At 37.9% G+C, this 20,701-nt stretch overlaps 1 protein-coding gene across 6 annotated transcripts in view; it reads right to left on the bottom strand.

Moving 5' to 3' along the window:
• EVI5 (ecotropic viral integration site 5) overlaps positions 1–20,701 on the bottom strand; it is a 201,932-nt gene that overhangs the window by 54,648 nt on the left and 126,583 nt on the right. Inside the window, exon 19 of one of the 6 annotated variants that reach the window (XM_027770455.1) lies at positions 12,239–12,923. The exons of the other annotated variants lie outside the window; for them this stretch is intronic. Within the exon in view, the coding sequence (XP_027626256.1) occupies positions 12,903–12,923 (21 nt within the window). The 3' untranslated portion in view covers positions 12,239–12,902. Of the gene's footprint in view, positions 1–12,238; positions 12,924–20,701 lie in introns of those variants that run through there. 6 annotated transcript variants of the gene reach the window in all.

Below are 20,701 nucleotides of genomic sequence, written 5' to 3'. Positions count from 1 at the left end.
GCCCCCTGTCTGCCTGGCGAGCGCCCGAACCCTATGGCAAAACCCCTCCAAAAAAAAAAAAAAAAAAAAGGGAGGAAACAAGAAGGATGATTAAGCAGCTCTACGCTCTAACAGTGACTGCAAGGCAGATAACTAACAAGCCCAGCATATGTGTCACACATTAGTGTACACTAATGTACACTAGTATGTTAAACACCCCAGTTGGAAAGTTCTGCATGAAGTGTTCTAATTGGAACAACCTACTTTAGGGACATGGAAGTACAGTGATAACACAACTAGGCCCAGGTGGGAAAAGACCTGAGTTCATGTCCTGAGCATGACAGGCATGCACATATCCCAGTGATCTGGCCCAGCAGGGACTGGGAATGAATCACAGAGGAGAATCTGTTGGGAGTGCCCATCTGTCTGTCACAGAATAAATAAATAAATAATTTTATTTTATTTATTTATTTTTTTGGAGAGTTTTGTTTTTTTTTTTTTTTTTTTTTTTTTTTTTTGCTATATGGTGTGTGCGCTCGCCAGATAGACAGAGACAGACAGAGAGACAGAAAGTGAGAAATCACCCTCTGTGGGGATGGCCATGCCGCAATCCTTTCTCCTTCATTCTCCTCTCGGGATCTTGGGCACTCATGCACACACGCCTGGAGTGAGTTCAAGCCACCGGGTCCAGGACTTGAACCGTGGTCGACTACATGGGAGAGCAGCGACATATCCATTATGCTACCTGTTGGTCCCAATAATTAAATAATTTAAAAAAACTAACAGTCTACCTAAAAGGAATATAACTGATATTTCAAACATAGTAATTAAAAGATATGTCCTAAATGTTATTTAATACATTAAAATGTATAAATAATATTTTAAGTAAAAGTCTGTGGTGGTATAAATAATAGACTCTCACTTAAAGACATTAATTCTAAGCCTTTTAGGATTCTGTTCAAAAGTAAAAACTGAATAACTATTTATAATACCTAAAAACATATCAATGAACTATAAAAAAAGAAATCAATTTCATTTCATTTCTAAGACTATTCTTCTAATTATCTAATGTTTAAGATTTTTTTCCAAGTATTTTTATAGCTTTCTATTTTCAAACAGTGTCCACATGGTTGTTTCTGATAAGCAGATGGGAAAATGTCAGCTATGCTAATAAATTTATGGGGAACCTGCATTTTCTTGAGGTTTTTCTTTTGATCTAGCTGATAAAAACAGATTGCCAGTTAACTGGTTTCCTAAAGCAAAACTAATTAGGTAAGTAACAAGTTTAAAGAAAAAGAGGCCCAATATATGAAAAGTTTTAGTATTCTGTACATTCACAGAAGAGACCTAAAATACCTAACCTTTTGTCAACATAAATGAAACTTTAAGAAAGCATAAAGTAACATCTGTAAAAGGTATAAATCCACATTTCACTCTTGGATCTATCTCTGAATAATTATTTTAGCAATTACCATTATGATGTCAATAATGATTTAATTCATACTAAGGTCTTCAGCTGGAGGGTTCAATATGAGGTTCTTAATCAGAAGGTCATCAATAACTCAGTTAATGATATACATGTTTAGGGTAAAGTATAGCCATGTAACTTATTGTGAAATGCATCAAAAAAATAAGATAGCCAGAATGGTGGATAGATGATTATCTGATAAAGCAACAGAAAATACAAATATATCAAAATACTATAGAATGGAACCAGGGGAGTTATGAACATTCATTGTACAATTTCAATTTCTGCATGTTTGAAATTTCTTATAGAGTATTTTTCATAGTAAAACACCAGGAGAAAATTTATTAACAAAAATTTCATTCCTGTCTGGTTCTGTGGCTCAGTGGTTGGGAAGTTGGGTCCCTTGTGGCCGACTAAACAGTTTAAAGTCCTGTCCCAGTGGCCTGAAAAACACATCAGATGTGTGGGTGTATATACCCAAAATTCTGATAGCACGGAGAAATGGTAAAAGGATTGTGGGATGACCATACTCCATGGGGGGTGCTTTCTCCTTCTGTCTGACTCCTGCTTCTTTCATGAATGCATATGCCCTCTAACAAATTAAAAAAAAAAAAAAGCAATTAATTCTCTCTTTCCTCCACCATCTGCTAAAAAAATAAGTAATGGTCCACACTGTTCTTCACTTACATTTACGAAAAGATACATGTCTCCCAAAGGTTAGTGATTCTTTATTTAATATCTATCTTTTGCTCTAAGAATGGATGGTACTATTGGGTTGTCAGAAAAGTCATGACATATTTTTTCTATGCAAAAATGCATCATGACTTTTCAGACACCCCAATATTTCACATTTTACTGGACACTTAAAACTGAAAAGTAATAGGACTTGAAAAGTAATGTATTTTAAAAGCTACACAAGGAGTAATCCTGGCATAGCCAATGTGTAGACCTACATTTGAAAGGCACTGGTTTGAACAACTTTAAGAAATTAACTACTTTTAAATACAAATTCAAAATTCTATTTACATGCCAATGATAAAATACTTTCTATCCTACTTCCTAAGGATCTTGAATAATTTATGAGTTTAATCTCATAATTTTGTTAAGTACAATTTTATATGTAATAAAGAGATAAATATTTCTTTTAATTGCTACCACTGGTAAATAATCCGACTCATAAACTTATTTACAAGTAGTTTCCACATTCCCAGAGTTAATATATTTAAAAACACAAATAGAGGAAAACTGTCAAGGGTATTTAAATTAATTTCTTTCAATTCTGCTATCAGTTTCACTTCATATTATTTTTATGTTAGTTTTAGTTAGTCAGTTCCCTGTCTACAGAGATTGGTTCAATTTTGAACTCAAATCCCTTTCTTGGTTAACCCAGCTCTCAAAAAGAAAATATTACCTTAATGTTTAGTAATGTATAATGAGGAACTAAATAAAATGTTTAGGATCTGAGAAAATTCAACACATATGACCACCCCATGACTAAAAACTAACATTATTGTTCTAAAAAATGAAGAAAAGCAAAGATTTGGTTTCAGAAGAATTGTTCTTTAAATTAAAAGCAAAAGCATTAATATCTGTGAAGAGAAATGATAATGAATAAGGGAAATACTGAATCCAATTCTGTAACCTATTGATTATATAACAGATTCACATAGCAAAAATCAAAAACCAAATTATGTTCTCTACTATAACACATAAATGTGTGTAACAAAATATCTTACTGAAAGCAGTGGTGACTTCGGTCATTGCATATTTCCATGTTTTTATCCCTGAAACCAGGGGGAGCTGTAATCGGAAAAACGATGAGGAAGAGACAAAATGTGTCCAGGATATTCACATAACCCGTTAGTTTACTGAAAAACCAACCACTGCTGCAGTCCACAGGAAATAAACTGTGTGTGTGTGTGTGTGTGTATACACATGTATGTATGTACATACATATGTATTATATTTATGCAGTGTGTATATGGTCATGATAGAAAGTAGACAGTTTATTCAGAGGAACCTTCACCTAATCTACTGTACTCCAACATATAATTTAAAAAGTTGAATAAATGTAGTGGTGCATCGAGTAAGAAGATTAGTTTTCTCTACAGTTCTGAACAGCATCTTTTTGCATGTGAGAGTGAAGCAAAACTGAGATGAATATGATGTTAATTTGCTTTAAACAAGTGTCTAGGGAAAAGTAAGTTTAGTAGTGTGTAACATTTTACAATACTGGGGAAAGGAGAGAAAGAAAACATAGGCACCCCAGGTTTTTAAACCCCACAAATTCAATCAGGTTCGTTCTTAAAAATAGAGGTTATAATGCCTACCTAAGTCTCCTTTCTCGTTTAATGTTTCTTTATATTTTAAACGTTGATTATAATTTACCTTATCTTGTCACAGGAAGGGTACTTCCTTACACAGGAAGATAGCAGATTTTACAAGCTGTGTTTCAAGTGGTAAGTTTTAAAACACTCTATATGATCAAACAATCTGCTCCAAATTCTTGTTATTGTTCAGATTTTTAATCTAGTTAATGTACTAGATGCATAGTTAAGGTAGGACAAAGTGCTTTAGATGGGAAGGGAAATATAAAAGCATTTAATATAATATTTACATCTTACAAAAATTTTTCTGAGCTTTTTCATTTTTAAAATCTACAGAAGAGCTGAAATAATAATACAATGACTCCCATATGCCTTTCAACTACATTCACAACTGCCACACTGGCTTTTATGTTCTTTCTCCAAATGTACCTATGTGCAGCCACACACAAATTACTTCCGAACCATTTCAATACAAATTGCATACATCATGACATTTTACTACTCTATATTTTTTGCTATAGGGTACATGAGCTCACCAGACAGAAAGATGGAGGTGGGGGAAGAGAGAGAGAGAATGAGAAATCATCCCCCAGGGGAGAAGACTGTGCCACAATCCCTCCTCCTCCATTCTCCTCTTGGGAATTTAGGCATGCATGCACACGTGCCCAGTATGTTTTTCAAGCTGCCAGGTCTAAGACTTTGAACTGTATGGGGATGCTTTCTCTTTATTTCTTCTCGGAAAGCATATATTCTCTAACATTAAAAAAAAAAAGTACTTGACTATACCATTTTATATATTACACTGATAAACATATATTTCATCATTTATATTTACATTATGATTACTTAAACATAAATAATAAATATCAGTAGTTGTGATTTTTTTGGTACCTCTTAATAAGAGACTAACCTATAGATTTAATTTTTCAGTACTTTGATGTACAAGACTTCTCTTCATGTTTGACATAATTTTAAATATACACAAACCCTTTCAACCTGTTATTTTGTTATTTGTCTCTGCAAACAGTATTTCCTAGACTAGGTAGATGATTTTAAGTTCTGACAAAAGCATAAAGTTTGTCACAAAGAAACTTCTAAAGGAAAGCCTTTCCATAGAAGAAAAGCATCAGACGGCCATTCGTTAAGCCTTATGCAGCTCACTGAGATGGTACTCAGAAAGTTGGTATATTCTGTAGCTGAAGAAAATGTGATTTATCCTGGGATAACTGGAACAGCTGCATTTTAGTATCATCGTATTCCATGTCATGAGGATTATCCCATTGAAGAGAGTCATACCAATTTACATTTTTTGGTTTTCTTTTTGATACTGCAGAGTTAAATTCTAAACAAGTGTGTCAAGCTCTCTGCGCAGTACACAGTAGCTTTTTCTTTTCCTTGTAAGGAGATATTGGGTCATTGGAAAAGTCAAGATGTTATTTTTCTATGCAAAAATGAATCATGACTTTTCTAATGACCCAACATATGGTGACACATCCCACTAACTAACAATAAACACTGTCATGCTAGGCCAAGTTAAGATCCTGACAGGCCCTTTGGGACCAGCAGTTAGTGTAGTAGCTATGTCACTGGACTCCTATGTAGTAGGCCACGGTTCAAGTCCTGGACCCAGTGGCTTAAACTCACGCCAGGCACGTGTGCGTACATGCCCAAGATCCCGAGAGAAGGGATTGCGGAGTGGCCATCCCTCCGGGGGGTGATTTCTCATTTTCTGTTTCTCTCTGTCTTTTTCTGGCAAGCGCACACGCCCTATAGTGAAAACCTCTCAAAAAAAAAAAAAAAAAAAAAGATTCTGACAGGCCCTTTGGGCAGTGGTGTGCACAGAATATCAAGGTTTTTTTTTTTTTTTTTTTTTTTTTAGAGAGATATTTTTGCTAAAGAGCAAATGGGGAGAGACAGAGACAGAAAGCGAGAAATCACAACCCCCCCCCCAAGGGGTAGTCACACTGTAATCCCTCCTCTTCCATTCTCATCTCAGGACTTTGGGCATGCACACACATGCTGCTAGGTCTGGGACACGAACTGTGGTCAGCTACTTGGGAGTCCAGCAATGTAACCCTTATGCCATCTGCTGGTTCCAATACCAACATTTTTGAAGAACTGGTTCCAAAAGGCCTTCCTGGATCCATGTGAATATCATTTAAATTGCTTGTCATTCTACTACCTACTACTATTTATTTCTCTAGATTCTCATTCTTAGAATATAGGTGCAGGGAGCACCTTAAAGTAGATACAGTCTTTGTGCTGCTGCTGCAGGCATGCAAAAGCTTAAAACAGATAGCATCTACTGCTGGACTTTACAGATAGAAGAAACTGAGCATTAGCCAGAGAAGGCCAGGAGAGGCTTGTTTAGAACCACAGGTGCTCCACAGCTGAAGCACACAAAAAAGCAAGCACAGAATGGCTTGGAGCCACCTTGATCCAGCAGAGATCTCCAGTAGAGATACTGGTCTGCCTGACACCTCCCTCCCCTTTTCTCAATCTACAGCCCTTTCTCACTGTTCTAAGCACGGCTTTGTTTATTCTGCAGAGATTTTATTAGCTATCTTGTATTAGTTCAATGGGGAAATATATCTTCAAACATGGGTTTTAGGATTCAGATCATTTCTGAGATTCAGTGTGTTGCCTTCTTCACGTTCAAGAGTCAGATGCTCATTTTCTAATCTCTTCCCCACAGAAGTTGTTTCTATTATTCCTCAGTCAGAAGACAACAAATTCATTTTCCTTTTTTCCATATTTGGGATAGTAATGAATGAATCCTCTTGGGATTAGAAAAAAAAAAGATTTATTTATTTATTTAATTTATTTATGTATTATTATTATTTAATTTGCTATAGGGCATGTGAACTCACCAAAGAAAGAGAAAGAGAGAAGAGTGAGAAAACAATTTTGGGACTCGAACTACAATTGACCAGCCATGTGGGAGTCTAGCACCCCAACCACCATGTTACCTGCTGGCCCTCCTCTTGGGGTTTTGCTCTTTTACCTACATAACTTGGAGAGTGGAATAGGCAGAGATGGATAACTAGTTAAGGTTCAAAGCTAAACCCTCCTATGCCTCTCTGCTTTACAATTGTCTATTTTCTTAGTTACTGCTTTTTAAAGTTTATTGCATTATACATTATGTCCTTTTTCTTCCCAGGTTGCTTTTAGTGAGAAAACTTCTGCCTTTCAAAAACAACTACACGGGGCTAGCAGGTGGCATAGTGGTTAAAGTGGCTGACTCCCACATGGCTGACTGCAGTTTGAGTCTCAGACCTGGTGGCTTAAAAATCACAGCAGGGGTTATTTCTCCTTCCCTCTCTCTCTCTCCTTCTCTCGCAAAATAAATAGAAAAAATACAAAATGAAATTAATAGTGTGAAGAGCCTACTTTAAGATGTGATTAGGAAAAATCTTAGTGACTTCTAAGGTGATATTTAAATAACGAGAAGGAAACAAGCTTTGGGAAGAACCAGGGAGCACAGAAATGGAACTGTACAAAAGAGCAAGAGCTGAAGTCTTCAGGTAGGAATGAAAAAGTTTGAGTCAAAAAACAAAAAGAAAGTCAGTGTTGCTAGCACTAACTCACGAAGAGGAATGTGGTTTAAGATGCGGTCAGAAAAGTAGTCAGAGCCAGACAACGCAGAGACTTGAAGTCCAGAGAAGCGGTGTTGCATTTTTGGTAGGCTGAGTTTCCTCTATCGCTTTTCTCTTATCATTATATGAAAGTTTAATCTATTTCCTTTATTTCTTCCCTCCCTTTCTCTCTTTCCGTGAGTGATGGGGTTTGAAAAGAGAGAGAGAGAGAGAGAGAGAGAGAGAAAGACAGAAGTAGAGACAGAGAGACTACTTCCCTAGGGACTAGACACCATGATCCGTCCCTAGTCAGTCATAGATCATGGGCATGTGTGCATATGGTATACTCAGGAAGGTCTCCAGAGGTGAACAAAGAACCTTTCCACATGGGTCAGCCTCGCAGACCACTGCCGTTTCACTGCTGGGCCATCATCTGACCCTAAATTCTTATTTCCTTCGTAGCAATGGTTACCTTAAAAGGTATTTAAACCTATGTGTATTTAAATAATTTTTTAAAAGTGGGGCCAAGAGGAGTTGTGGTGGTTAGGGCACTGGACATGGTCAACTGAGGTTTGAGCCCTGGGCCTGGCAGCTTGAAAATCCATGATGGGCCTGTGTGCATGTGTAATCAAATTCCCAAAAGAAGACGTGATTTCTCATTTTCCCTCTCTCTGGCTCTCTCTCTGACAAGCACATGTTTTTTTTTTTTTTAAAAAAAAAAGTACAGGTGTTAACAACATAAATCCATGTAGAGTAAAAAGTAAATGCCTACCTTCTACATTTTTGAACCAAGCCCTCTACTCTCCCTAAAGGGAACATTTCAAAAGTTTTGAGGGGGATCACTATAGACATTTTTAATGCATTTATGTCTATGCATACAACATACATACACATTGATAAGCAGACATGCGCACCTTAACAAAAAGAATACATTCTGAGAAATGTGTCCTTAGGTGATTTCATCATTGTGTGAACATCACAGAGTGTGCGTACACAAACCTAGATGGTGTAACTTCCACACACCGAGGCTACATGATAGAGCCTATTGCTCCTGGGCTACAAACCTGCACAGCACGTTACTGTACTGAGTACTGCAGACAAGTGTAATGCAATATTAAGTATTTGTGTCTCTACACATGGGGAAGGCACAGTAAAAATAAGTAAAAATACTTTTGTAGTCCTCAGTTACTTTTAATTTAGTTTCAGGTCAATCACTGGAAGTGGCCTCTTAGCCTCTTACCAGCAACAGTAGTAATGGATTTTACAGACATGATGAATGAAACGAGATTAAATCAAGCGCAAGAGAAAATGACGCAATCAGGAGACATGGTAAACATGAGATGCATGAGGTGCTGCTGGTGTACACAGTAAACGATTTTACAGTAAAAATCTTTTTGGTTTGTTTAAATAAGAAGTACACGCTGGGCCAGCCTGTGGCATGGTGGTTCAAGTGGCTGGATCCTATACATTAAACAGTTTGGTTTTAGTCCTGGATCGAGCAGCTTGAAAAACATGCTGGGTTTATGTGTGTGCATGCCCAAAATCCCAAAAGGAGGAAGAAATGGTGAAGGAGGTAGGTGCTTTCTCATTACTCACCTCCCCACACCCCCATCTTTCTATGGCAAGTGAACACGCCCTCTGGCAAAAACTTAATAATTAAAATTAAAAAATTAGAAAGTACATTCTAAAATAAAGACAAATAGCACAGTAAGTATTAGCACATAAAACAGAAATATGGTTTTTTATTTTCATTATCAAGTATCATGTGCTATCCTTTTAGCACCCTGGCAGTGCAGTGGGTTTGCGTACAACAGGACCATCACAAATGTGAGTAATGTAAGCTACAGCACTACTACAGCTATGATGCCACTAAGCAATAGGAATGATTTGGCTCTATTATAATCTTACGGGACTTTTGTTATATATGCAGTCATCACTGACTGAAATGTTATTATGTTTCTCAGGCTATAAATATAATTAATGTACACACTGTATTATATCAAAAACAACATAGAAATACATGTTCATTACATTAAATATATATTCATTTAATATGCATAAATACACATACATGCTTTTTAATACACACAAATAGAAAATATAACTTTTTTCCCCTTAATATGTCTTGTAAATCTTTTTTTTTTTTTGAGTTTTTTTGCTATAGGGCGTGTGTGCTCGCCACAAAGACAGAGACAGAGAGACAGAAAGTGAGAAATCACCCCCCCAGGAGGGATGGCCACACTGCAATCCCTTCTCCTCCATTCTCCTCTTGGGATCCTGGGCATGCATGCACGCACACGTGCCCGGCGTGAGTTTAAGCCACCGGTCCAGGACCCGAACCACAGTCGACTACGTGGGAGTCCAGAGACATTGCCATTACTCTAAGTGCTGGTCCCTATGTCTTGTATATCTTTATTCTTTTTTAAAGATGTAGAATATCCTAGAGTCCAGCTATCCCATGGTTTAATTAATCTCCTATTGTTAGGTAGTTACCAATTTTTTAAAATATTAAAACAACTAGGAAATTTATAAAGAACACACACACACACAAATAAAAATACTGGAAAGGAAATAAAACTAAGGACAGGAATGAATAAAACAAAACAAAAAAATCATTTAAGTCTGTAAACCGTTTACAAGTATTCTACTGACCAATGGTATTAGATTAGGAGAATTGGCTGGAAACACCATTGGTTTCTCCTTTTTTGAATTCTCTCCAGATGTCTAATATACTACCTACAATTCTCAGCTGACAGTTCTAATTAATTAAATTTTCAGATTAATTTTATAATAGGAAATCACTACTTAATATACTTTAACATTTTAATTCTCACAATTAAAATTTAAAAACATGGTTTACAAAGGCATCTCACCCTTAAAGGAAATAACAGAAACAATTAGTAATCTCTCTGTGCTCTTTTCATAGAGATTTCAAAATAAATCTAAGGTTATACATAGGATGTGGGTTTTTCTCTGAGAGTAGTATTACAGAAGGCTTGTGGTATTAGAAGGGTCATGACACAATGCAGGTTGCTCAGTCTCAAATGCATTAAAAAACCCTTACATTTAAAAAATATTTTATATTATACCCACAGATGAAAAAAATCTAACAGAAAGGGATTTGTGCTACATGAAGATATATCCAAGCTCTCTCTCTTTGTAAAACTCAAACTACTTTAGACACAATTTTAAAAACAACCTGTCAACTGTTTTTAAAGGTTAAATGACACTTTTTTTCAAGACTATATTATGAAACTATGTGCAACGGTCAAAAGGCAACCATACTAACTTGCTGTGTGGGCACAAATTTTAAGTTCTAATTTGATGTTTTCAATTCATATATTAAACCAAACTGTCTTAAGCAAATTATAACTTCATATGAAATTACTATAGTAGAAGAAAACCTAATGATCTGAGTAAATCCAAGACAGCTGATAAGTAATCACTCTGAATAATCAACAAAACCTGACTGAAACATCAACAGCAACCACGAAGCTTTAGTAAGTTATTACTGATTTGTACTTTGCCTCAAGAAAAATTAATCAGAACAGAAAATGTGGTAAGCAGTAGCCTCTCCATGACTTCAAAGTGACTCATCTGAAACATCTAAAAACAAATCATACTCATAGCATGCCCTACTGATAAGTTTTTAAAACAATTTCCTGTAATTTAAAGTCATGGGCACCAAAGTTTGAATATTCTTTTTAATAACTAGGAAAAAAGTACACGTAAATATCTTTAAGAAAATAATAACAATGCAATCTGAAAAGTACAAAGGGAGAAAAGAAATCAGATTTTTTCAGTGCTAAGATTGATTTCATCCCATTTTAAAAGAGAAATAGAGACACGCACACTTTAAAAGTAGTATTTCTTGGGACCAGCAGTTAGCATAATGGCTTTGTCGCTGGACTCCCATGTAGTCGACCACGGTTCAAGTCCCGGACCCAGTGACTTAAACTCACGCCAGGTATGTGTGTGTGCATGCCCAAGGTCCCGAGACGAGAATGGAAGAGAGGGGACTGCGGCGTGGCCATCGCCACTGGGGGGTGATTTCTCGCTTTCTGCCTCTCTGTCTCTGTCTTCCTGTCAAGCGCACACACCCTATAGCAAAAACGTCTCAAAAAAAAAAAAAAAAGTAGTATTTCTTAAAGAACCAGATAAATGTACACAAAATCAGTAAAGACATGGTCCAAAAGCAACAAAATAGGCCTTATAAATTGTGGTTTAATTGAGGTCAAATTTGTGACTGATACTTAAAATTCTCGTAATTCCATGTTTTCCTAGAAACCATGGAATCACATCAACTTTTTTTTTTATATTAGACATTTTTAAGAACAATTTCAGATACACAGAAAAACTGAGACAATAGACTACCCAAATATAATCCTGCTCTAAGTGCCCCTTGTAAAAATCTAACATTAGTATGGTACCTTTGTTACAATTAATGAAACAATACTGATAAAGTCCATAGTTTATTCAGATTTTCTGGTTCTGCTTTTGTTCTGTTTCAGGATTCTATACAGGACATATTACACTTAGTTGTCACGTGTCCTCAGGTGCCTGTTGGCTACGATAGCTCCTCAGACTTTGCTTCCTTTTGATGACCTTGATAGCTCTGAGACACACTGTCCCAGAATCTTGAAGGATGGCTATCGCTGGAATTTGATACGTTTTTCATGGCAAGACTTAGGTTATAGGTTAACGGGAGGAAGACTACAGAGGTTAAGTGCCATTTTCATATCAAGGGCAAATACCATCAATGTGGTTTATGACTATGGACGTTAACTTGATCACCTGGCTTAGGTAGTTCTCGTCAAATTTCTCCACTGTAAAGTTACTTTTTCCCCCCCACACTTTCTTTTTTCTTTTTTTTTCACTAGGCAAAGGACTTTATTAACCTTTGTTCCAAACTTTATTCCCAGGCTTCTTCAGCTTAATTAGCTGCAAAGAATGAACTGCATATAAGCAAAAACTGAAAAGAGCTGCAGTGTCCAAGGGGCTTAGGCTTAAAAATATTAGAGATCTAGATTTTATCAGATCCATAAACAAAACAGAATTTTAAAAAGCAGTCATAATATAAAATAGCAGCTCCCAGTTACTTCGTCAAGTTTATCCCTTTCAGAAGTTGACTCAATTCAGTTTGCCTCACTCTTGAAAGCCTCATCAAAATTCTCCACGAGATCTGGAACTTCATCATCATCCTCCCTCTCCAGTAGCAAGTGGTGCTTCTCTGTCCACAGATCGTTTGGGCAGAGCTTCAGTCAGTCTCCTTAGACTAGTCAGGCTGTCTGCCCCCAGTCTCCTTAGACTAGTCAGACTGTCTGCCCCAAGCTGGTTTATGATGCTGGGGAGCATTTCTGTCAGCTGCTTTGTCTCAGCACGGCCTGTAATGGTGAAAGTCTTTGCTGGCAGAGATGCCTGCACTTTAGGTTGTTAAAGTGGATCACTGTTCCCCGGTTTGTAAACATATTCACCTCTTCAATACCAGAGATATTGTTTACCCCTAACTTCTTTAAAGAGAACTGAAGTTTCTTATCATCTGCTGTAGCTGTTCTATGAACCACCTTCTTCTTTCTACGAGCAGTTCCTTTCCCACCAATGCGCACTTGTGCCTGCAGCTTGGAGAGCTTTTCCTGGTTCATGATAGTTCTCTTTCATCTTGTCGGAGCGGAAAAGGGGCCGCGCAGGGCACTAGGGTTGGCGCTCAGAAGGTCTCAGGCAGAGCAGCAGAGATTAGGTGCACACATGTGGGGACACAAGATGGTAGCTAGAGGTCCCCCCACACTTTCTACATTGTACTTTTTCGAAGGAAGTCATCATGTTTAGTACACATTTTAAGGAGCAGAGATTTATTATTATCCTTTTGAGGGCAGGTTATCAGCAAAAATTTATTTGGATTTCAGGGTATTTGTTTCTTCTATTAAATTATTTATATTAGTATGGCCTCATGGATATTTTAGACTCTGGGATATGACCCACTTCAACTTAAAAATGTTTTTCCTCAAATTGCTCTACCTTTGGCCACTGGAAAGTCTTTCAGTTGGTGCCTCTGTCCCTTTAACATATCTCTATGTTTTCTTTTTTTTTTTGGAGAGGTTTTTGCTATATGGGCATGCGCTTTGCCCAGAAAGGCAGAGACAGAGAGATAGAAAGCAAGAAATCATTCCCCACCACACACACACAGGGGGATGGCCACACCACAATACCTTCTCCATTCTCCTCTCAGGATCTTGGGCATGCACAAACGCGCCCGGCGTGAGTTTAAGTCACCCGGTCTGGGACTAGGACTAGAACGGCAGTTGACCACATGTGATTCCAGCAACACAGCCATTACACTAACTGCTGGTCCCGAACATATCTCTATTAATGTAGGCTTTTTCCTGAATTCTTGAGCATTTTCTTACTTTCTGGCATTATAAGATACCCTAGGTTTACTTTGTATATTATCTGTCCTAGTTCTAGGATAAGAGGTTCAAGTTTTTTTGTTTTGTTTTGTTTTGTTTTAAAAAAAAAAAACAAACTCCTGGGTTTAGGACTTGAACCACACTGTTGGGCATGTGGGATTTAGCCACCTTAACCAATATGCCACTAGCTGGCAGCCTCAGTTCCTTTTATTAGAAACCAAAATCTGTACACTAGGTATAGATAAACTAATTTTTAAAACATCAAGATGACCACTGGTATTATGATACTTAAAGAGTCCAATTTTTGGGACCAGCAGACAGCATAAAGGTTACATTGTTGGACTCCCACGTAGTCAACTGGGGGTAGTTTCTTGCTTTTTGTCTCTCTGGCAAGCACACGTGCGCTATAGCAAAAATCTCTCTCTAAAAAAGTTAGGGCCAGCTGATGGTGTGGTGGTTAAGGGCGCTGGATTCCCTTACAGCCAACCACAGTTCGAGACCTGAACCTGGCGGCTTTCTCTCTCGCTTTTCCTCCCTCTCTCTCACGCGCGCGCTGTCCCTCTTTGGTTAAATTAAAATGAAATAAATGAATAAATAAATAAAATAAAATAATTCTTTAAAAAATTAATTTTTTAAAAAAGAGTCCAACTTTCTTTTTCTAATTCTTAGTTGTAACTCTAATTTTTTTTTTTTTTTGAGAAGTTTTCGCTATAGGGCACATGCACTCGCCAGAAAGACAGAGAGACAGAAAGCGAGAATTCACCCCTCAGGGGGGATGGCCATGCCGCAATCCCTTCTCCTCCATTCTCCTCTCGGGATCTTGGGCATGCATGCACACAAGCCCAGAGTGAGTTTAAGCCACCAGGTCTGGGACTCGAACTGCAGTCAACTACATGGGAGTCCAGCGACATAGCCATTATGCTAACTGCTGGTCCCTGTAACTCTAATTTTTAACAGAAACCCTACAATGAGCTAGTTTTGGGGAATCTGAATAATGTCCTTTATTTCTATTATATACAGCAATATCCTAAAAATTTCTAGATATTTAATTCCTATAAAATTTAACTGCATACTGAAGTCAGATACCAAAACAAATCTCTAAACACTTCTGGAACTATTTTTTTTTTAATTGCCAGGGGCATATCTATGAATGGGAAAGACAGAGAGAGCGAACACTCCCAATGGGGTGTGTTTTTCCTACAGTTCTGCATCCTATCAGTATTGTGCGCATTTACATGCACACACACACACACACACACACACACACACACACACACACGCACCAGTATATTTTAAAAGCCACCAGGCTAGGATGTGTACCACGGTTGGCCACGTAAGGATCCAGCTCTCTCTGTATAAGGCTTAATGGCTGTGCTATGAGACTGCCTCCAGCCCCAATTTTTTTAAACAGAATTCCATAACCCCTAACTAGTTAGCAAGCTGAGTAAAATATATAACATCTAAATTCCTTTGTTGATGATTAATGTTAAGACTAGATAAGATTGCAGAGTAGATTTTTTTCAAATGCAATGTTTAAAATTCAGAAAAGCCTTAAGGAAAAAGAAACACTGTTTTAATATTTAAGTTGCTCAAAACATAGACCATAAGCTATTATACTTCAAGGAGGAAAAACTTCAAAAAAGAAGAGTGTTAACGGGCCAGCCAGGTGCCGTGATGCTTAAAGCAACCGGATCCCACATGGCTGAATGCCTGTTTTGAGGCCTGGAATGGCTTGAAACACAGGCCGAGCACATGTGCATGTGTGCCCAAACTCCCGAGAGGAGAGGGGAGAAGAGAGGGCTGATTTCTCACTTTCCCTCTCTATGCTAACTGCACACGCCTTATACTCCAGCCCCTTCCAAAAAAGCTTGTTAGCTAAGTGCTGGCATATAAACTATCATCCATTGTGAAACTATTAACAAATTAGCACAGTAAACCGGAAAGTACAAACTGGTTATGAAGCTTTATGATAAACTCCATCGTTTAGTAATATCATTGTAATTTTGCATAATTAAAAATACAATATTTTCAAGTTAATGGTAAAGGTTTTATCACTTCCTCTCCATCTCTGTCAAAACTGCATGCTGATCTGGGCACACTGATTTAAACCTAGGTCCTCATTCTTTGTCAGAACAGAATTTTGCGTAGGCGTTTTAAAGCCAAGAGCGGTTAGGGTATTGCCCATATGAGACATCACTAGAGGTTATCTGTTGGGCATACTAACCGAAGTGGGTAAATGTTACTGGGTACCAGGAAAAGAACCAAAGTTGGATTTGAGTAGACTCACACTGTTCTAAATGAAAACTTTCCATTATTTATAAAAAAGTATCATTAAATTTATAGGTGTGCCCAGCCCACAGATATTTTAAACATGGTAATGACAACACAATATGCCTATCTTTTTTAATTGTTTTTTTATTTTTTTATTTTTTAGGTTTTTATCATAGGGCATGTGTGCTTATCAGACACAGATAGAGAAAGAAATAGAAAGTGAAATGAGAAATCATTCCTTAGGGGGATGGCCATACCACAATCCCTTCTCCTCCATTTCAACTTTCAGGATTTGAGACACACTCACACATACACCTAGCATATTTTTCAAGCTGCCAGGTCTGGAACTTGAACCCTACAGTTGGCCATGTGGGATTTAGCTGCCTTAACCATCATGCCACCAGTGGCCCCAATATGCTTATCTTTATAAAAAATAAATGCAAACTCAATTCCGAAGTAAATATCAGGAGACTTGAGTGAAATTCTCCCCTATTTACCTTAATTAACTGAGAAAAAACTTTTCTGTGTGTTGTTCCACCATCTAGAGCAGAGACAGTATTAATGTAAAAGTAAAATGTAACACGTAGATAAAAAAAGGTAGAAAATTTCACTAACAGAAGGAATAAACTTAATTTTTAACCATTTCCCCACCTAAATTGTATTTTTTTATTTATTATTTTTTAAAAAAATTTTCCCCATGGGCTTGCCAGAGATAGACAGTAAAAAGCAAAGTGAGAAGTCACCCTCCATGGGGGATGACCACACTGCAATTCCTTCTCTTCCATTGTCCTCCTGGATCTTGGGCATGCACTCACACACAACTGGCGCACATTTCTTTCTTTTCTTCTTCTTTTTCTTTTTTGAAAGGCTTTTGCTATAGGGTGTGTGCACTTACCAGAAAGAGAGACAAACAGCGAGAACTGACCCCCCGGGGGAGATGGCCGTGCCACAATCCCTTCTCTTCCATTCTCCTCTTGGGATCTTGGGCACACATCCACACATGCCCAGCATGAGTTAAAGCCACCGGGTCCAGGACTCGAACCATGGTCGACTACATGGGAGTCCAGTGACATTGCCATTACGCACACTGCTAGTCCCATTACTATTATTTTTAATTTGACCAGAGAGAGACAGAGAAAAACGAAAAGTGAGAGAGCAAGCCGCCAGGTCCAGGACTCATGGTCAGCCAAGTGGGAGTTCAGAGCCCTAACCACCTCTCCACCTGCTGGCCTCAACACTGAGTTGTTATTAAAAAAAAAAAAAATCAACATATATGTCATAATAATATTTTATATTTGATAAAATCTGGAATTTATTCCCTTAATTTTATAGGTATATCTGCCCCCTCCATAGGCACTGTAGCAGAATACTGACTAAAATCTGCCAATAAGTAATTGTCATCCTGTTTGAAAAGAATGAAACCTACTTAGGTAGTAGTCATGTTTAAAAACAGTTCTAGGAAAAGGCCTAAAATATGAAAGTTGCTATACTTTGAAATGGTTAAGTAAACTACGAGACACATTAATATAAAACAAGTCCTTCAAAAACAGGGCAAGGGCACATTATTATAAAGAAAATTAAGTAAAATATGTTACAGATGTTGGTGTGTCAGAATAGCAACAGGGTGGTAGATCATGAACCTTAAATTGGACCTGAAAGTTTCAAGTTGACTGAAGAATCTTTGAAAACAAATTTAATAAACTTCGGCCTCATAAATACATATACTACAGAATGTTATAGTATTTCAAAAAGAAGTATTTTAATCTAATGAATTTCATCTAAATAAGCTTAGAAAAGTATAATTTTCGTAACTCCATTAAAAAGGCTTAGGGCCCAGCCAGTGGCATAGTGGTTAAGGTGGTTGGATCCCACGTGGCCAACCGTGTGGTCTGAGTCCTGGATCTGGTGGCTTAAAAATCATGCCAGGCACGTATGAGTGCATGCCCAAGATCCCGAGAGGAGAATAGAGGCAAAGGGATTGTGTTATGGCCATCCCCCCGGAGGGGTGCTTTCTAACTTTCCCTTTCTGTCTCTCTTCTATGAGCACATATGCCCTATAGCAAAAACTAGGGGGAAAAAAAGGCTTTAATTACATGGGTGACAGATTATATAATAATATACTTATTAAATAAATGGTTTGAGAGAATTATGACTATGTGAAAGTTTTTTATTCACAAGAGATTAAAAGTAATTATTGGGTTGTCAGGAAAGTCATGACGCATTTTTACACAGGCAAACATAGAAAAGTATGTCATGATTTATTTGATGATCTAATAGAGGTGGGTCAACAGGTGGCATGATGGTTAAGGTGCTGGATTCTCACATGGCTGACATGCTTCAAGTACCAGAACTGGTGGCTTGAAAATCACAACAAATAAATAGATAAATAAATATATTTTTTAAAATAAATAGTCCACTGAAGGAGTCCATCTGAAGAGATTTGAAATATAAAATTTTTGAGTAAACAGAGCTCTCCCCCTAGTGGAACTTGAAAATACTCATTCATGACTAAGATTAATATGAAATGTATTGTTTTTCTAATTGATAAAGAAGCTTCAGGGTGTTTTTGGTTTTTTCTTTCTTTCTTTCTTTTTTTTGGTTTTTACCATAGAGCACATGCACTTGCTGGAGAGAGCCGGAGAGAGAGAAAATGGAAATCACCTTCCAGGGGGATGGCCACACTGCAATCCCTTCTCCTTTATTCTCCTCTTGGAATTTTGGTCACACATGCACATGCACATGCACATGCACATGCACCCAGCATGATTTCTTTTCTTTTTTCTTTTCTTTTTTTTAGAGTTTTTGCTATAGGGTGTATGCACTCGCTGGAGAGACAGAGAAAGTGAGAAATCACACACCGGGGGATAGCCCCGAAGCAATCCCTTCTCCTTCATTCTCCTCTTGGGATTTTGGGCACACAAGCATACACACACCAGGCATGAGTTTTAAGCTGCCAGGTCCAGGACTCAAACTGCGGTCAACTATGTGGGAGCCCAGCAATGGAAGCATTATGCCATCTGCTAGTCCCCCCAGTGTGATCTTCAAGCCACCAGGTCCAGTACTCAAATTCTCATGTGGAAATCCAACACCTTAACTACCACACCACCTGCTGGCCTTAGAGCTTCAAGTTTTAATGAAAGGTCTATTAATAAATGTTAATCAACATTAAATACATAAAATATAAACCATTAAGAAATTTAATGAGGGGCCAGCAGCTGGTGTGGTGGTTTAAGGGCGCTGGACTCCCACATGGTCGACTGCAGTTCAAGTCTCGAACCTGGCGGCTTGCCTCACTTTCCTTCCCTCTCTGTCACTGTCCCTCTCTGGTAAAATTAAAATAATAAGTAAATAGAGTTAAATAATTCTTAAAAAGAAAAAAAGAAACATAATGAGAACACATTTACTAAATTAACTAACAGCAGATTAGACAAGAAATACTTGGTCCTAAATTCTGAAAGAGGAATACCTTGAAACTAGAGGAGTAGAAGTTACAGAAAAATACAGCAATTTAGAGCAGGAGTACAGAATACAGAATTTTGAAAAAATGCAAAAGTTTCAGGAACAAAATAATAAGTATGGGTGGTAGGAAAGGAAAAAAGATAAAAGATGAGAGATGAAGCTAAAAATGCAACTTTAGGTACTAATGAAAAGATAAGGACTGGCAGCCACAGTGGCACAATGGTAAAACAAACAAACAAAAAACCACAGTGATGTTAAGGCCATATGGGAAGGCCCAGGTTTGCATTCTGAGGTCTGTGCATGCTGGGTTCACATGCACTCATAGACCCAGGATCCTAGCTGGTTGGGGCTGGGGATGGCTCGCACCCAAAGACCCTATTGAGAGTGCTTCTCTCCCACTCCCTGTCTCCTTCTCTCATAAATAAACAACAACAAAAAAGATTTTATGCTAAGGTGTTCTGATGTGATTTGGAATGAAAAGGCAGTCAATAAAAGTTCTTATGTTTTAAAAAGCCAGCTCTGGTGACAGCAGAAGAGCTGAGGCTAGAAAAACAAAAGTGGTTAGGAAGTTACTATAATAGTGTAGGTAAGAGGTATGCAGATGAACTAAGGTGAATTGCAGGGGGAATTAAAATGCTATGAAAGATTTCTCTCTCTCTCTCTCTTTTTTTTTTTTTTTTTTTTTAAGTTTTTGCCATAAGGTGTATGTTCTCATGAAGGACAGACAGAGACAAAGAGAAGCAAAGTGAGAAATCACTTCCTAGAATGGATGGCCACACCACAATCCCTTTTCCTCTATTCTCCTCTGCAGATTTTGGGCACACACCCACACACGCAGTATATAAGCCCGGCATGAACTTCAAGCTGCTGGGTCCAGGCTGAAACCAAAGTGGAGTCCAGCACCTTAACCACCATGCTGCCTGCTAACTCTGTGAGAGACTTCCTAAAGCTTTATTTTATTTATTTTTAGAGAGATTTTTGCTATAGGGTGCATGTGCTTGCCAGAAAGAGAGAGAGACAGAAAGCAAGAAATCACCCCCCAGAGGAATGGTCACGCCGCAATCCCTTCTCGTCCATTCTCCTCACAGGACCTTGGGCATGCACGCACAGGTGCTGAGTCATGAGTTTAAGCCACTGAGTCTGGAACTCGAACCACAGTCGACTATGTGGGAGTCTAGCAATGTAACCACTGTGCCATCTGGTAGTCCCTTAAAGTTA

Source organism: Tupaia chinensis, unplaced genomic scaffold (assembly GCF_000334495.1).
Source record: "Tupaia chinensis unplaced genomic scaffold, TupChi_1.0 Scaffold000023_1, whole genome shotgun sequence".
Lineage (NCBI taxonomy): Eukaryota > Metazoa > Chordata > Mammalia > Scandentia > Tupaiidae > Tupaia > Tupaia belangeri.
This window is presented reverse-complemented; position numbering and strand designations above follow the sequence as displayed.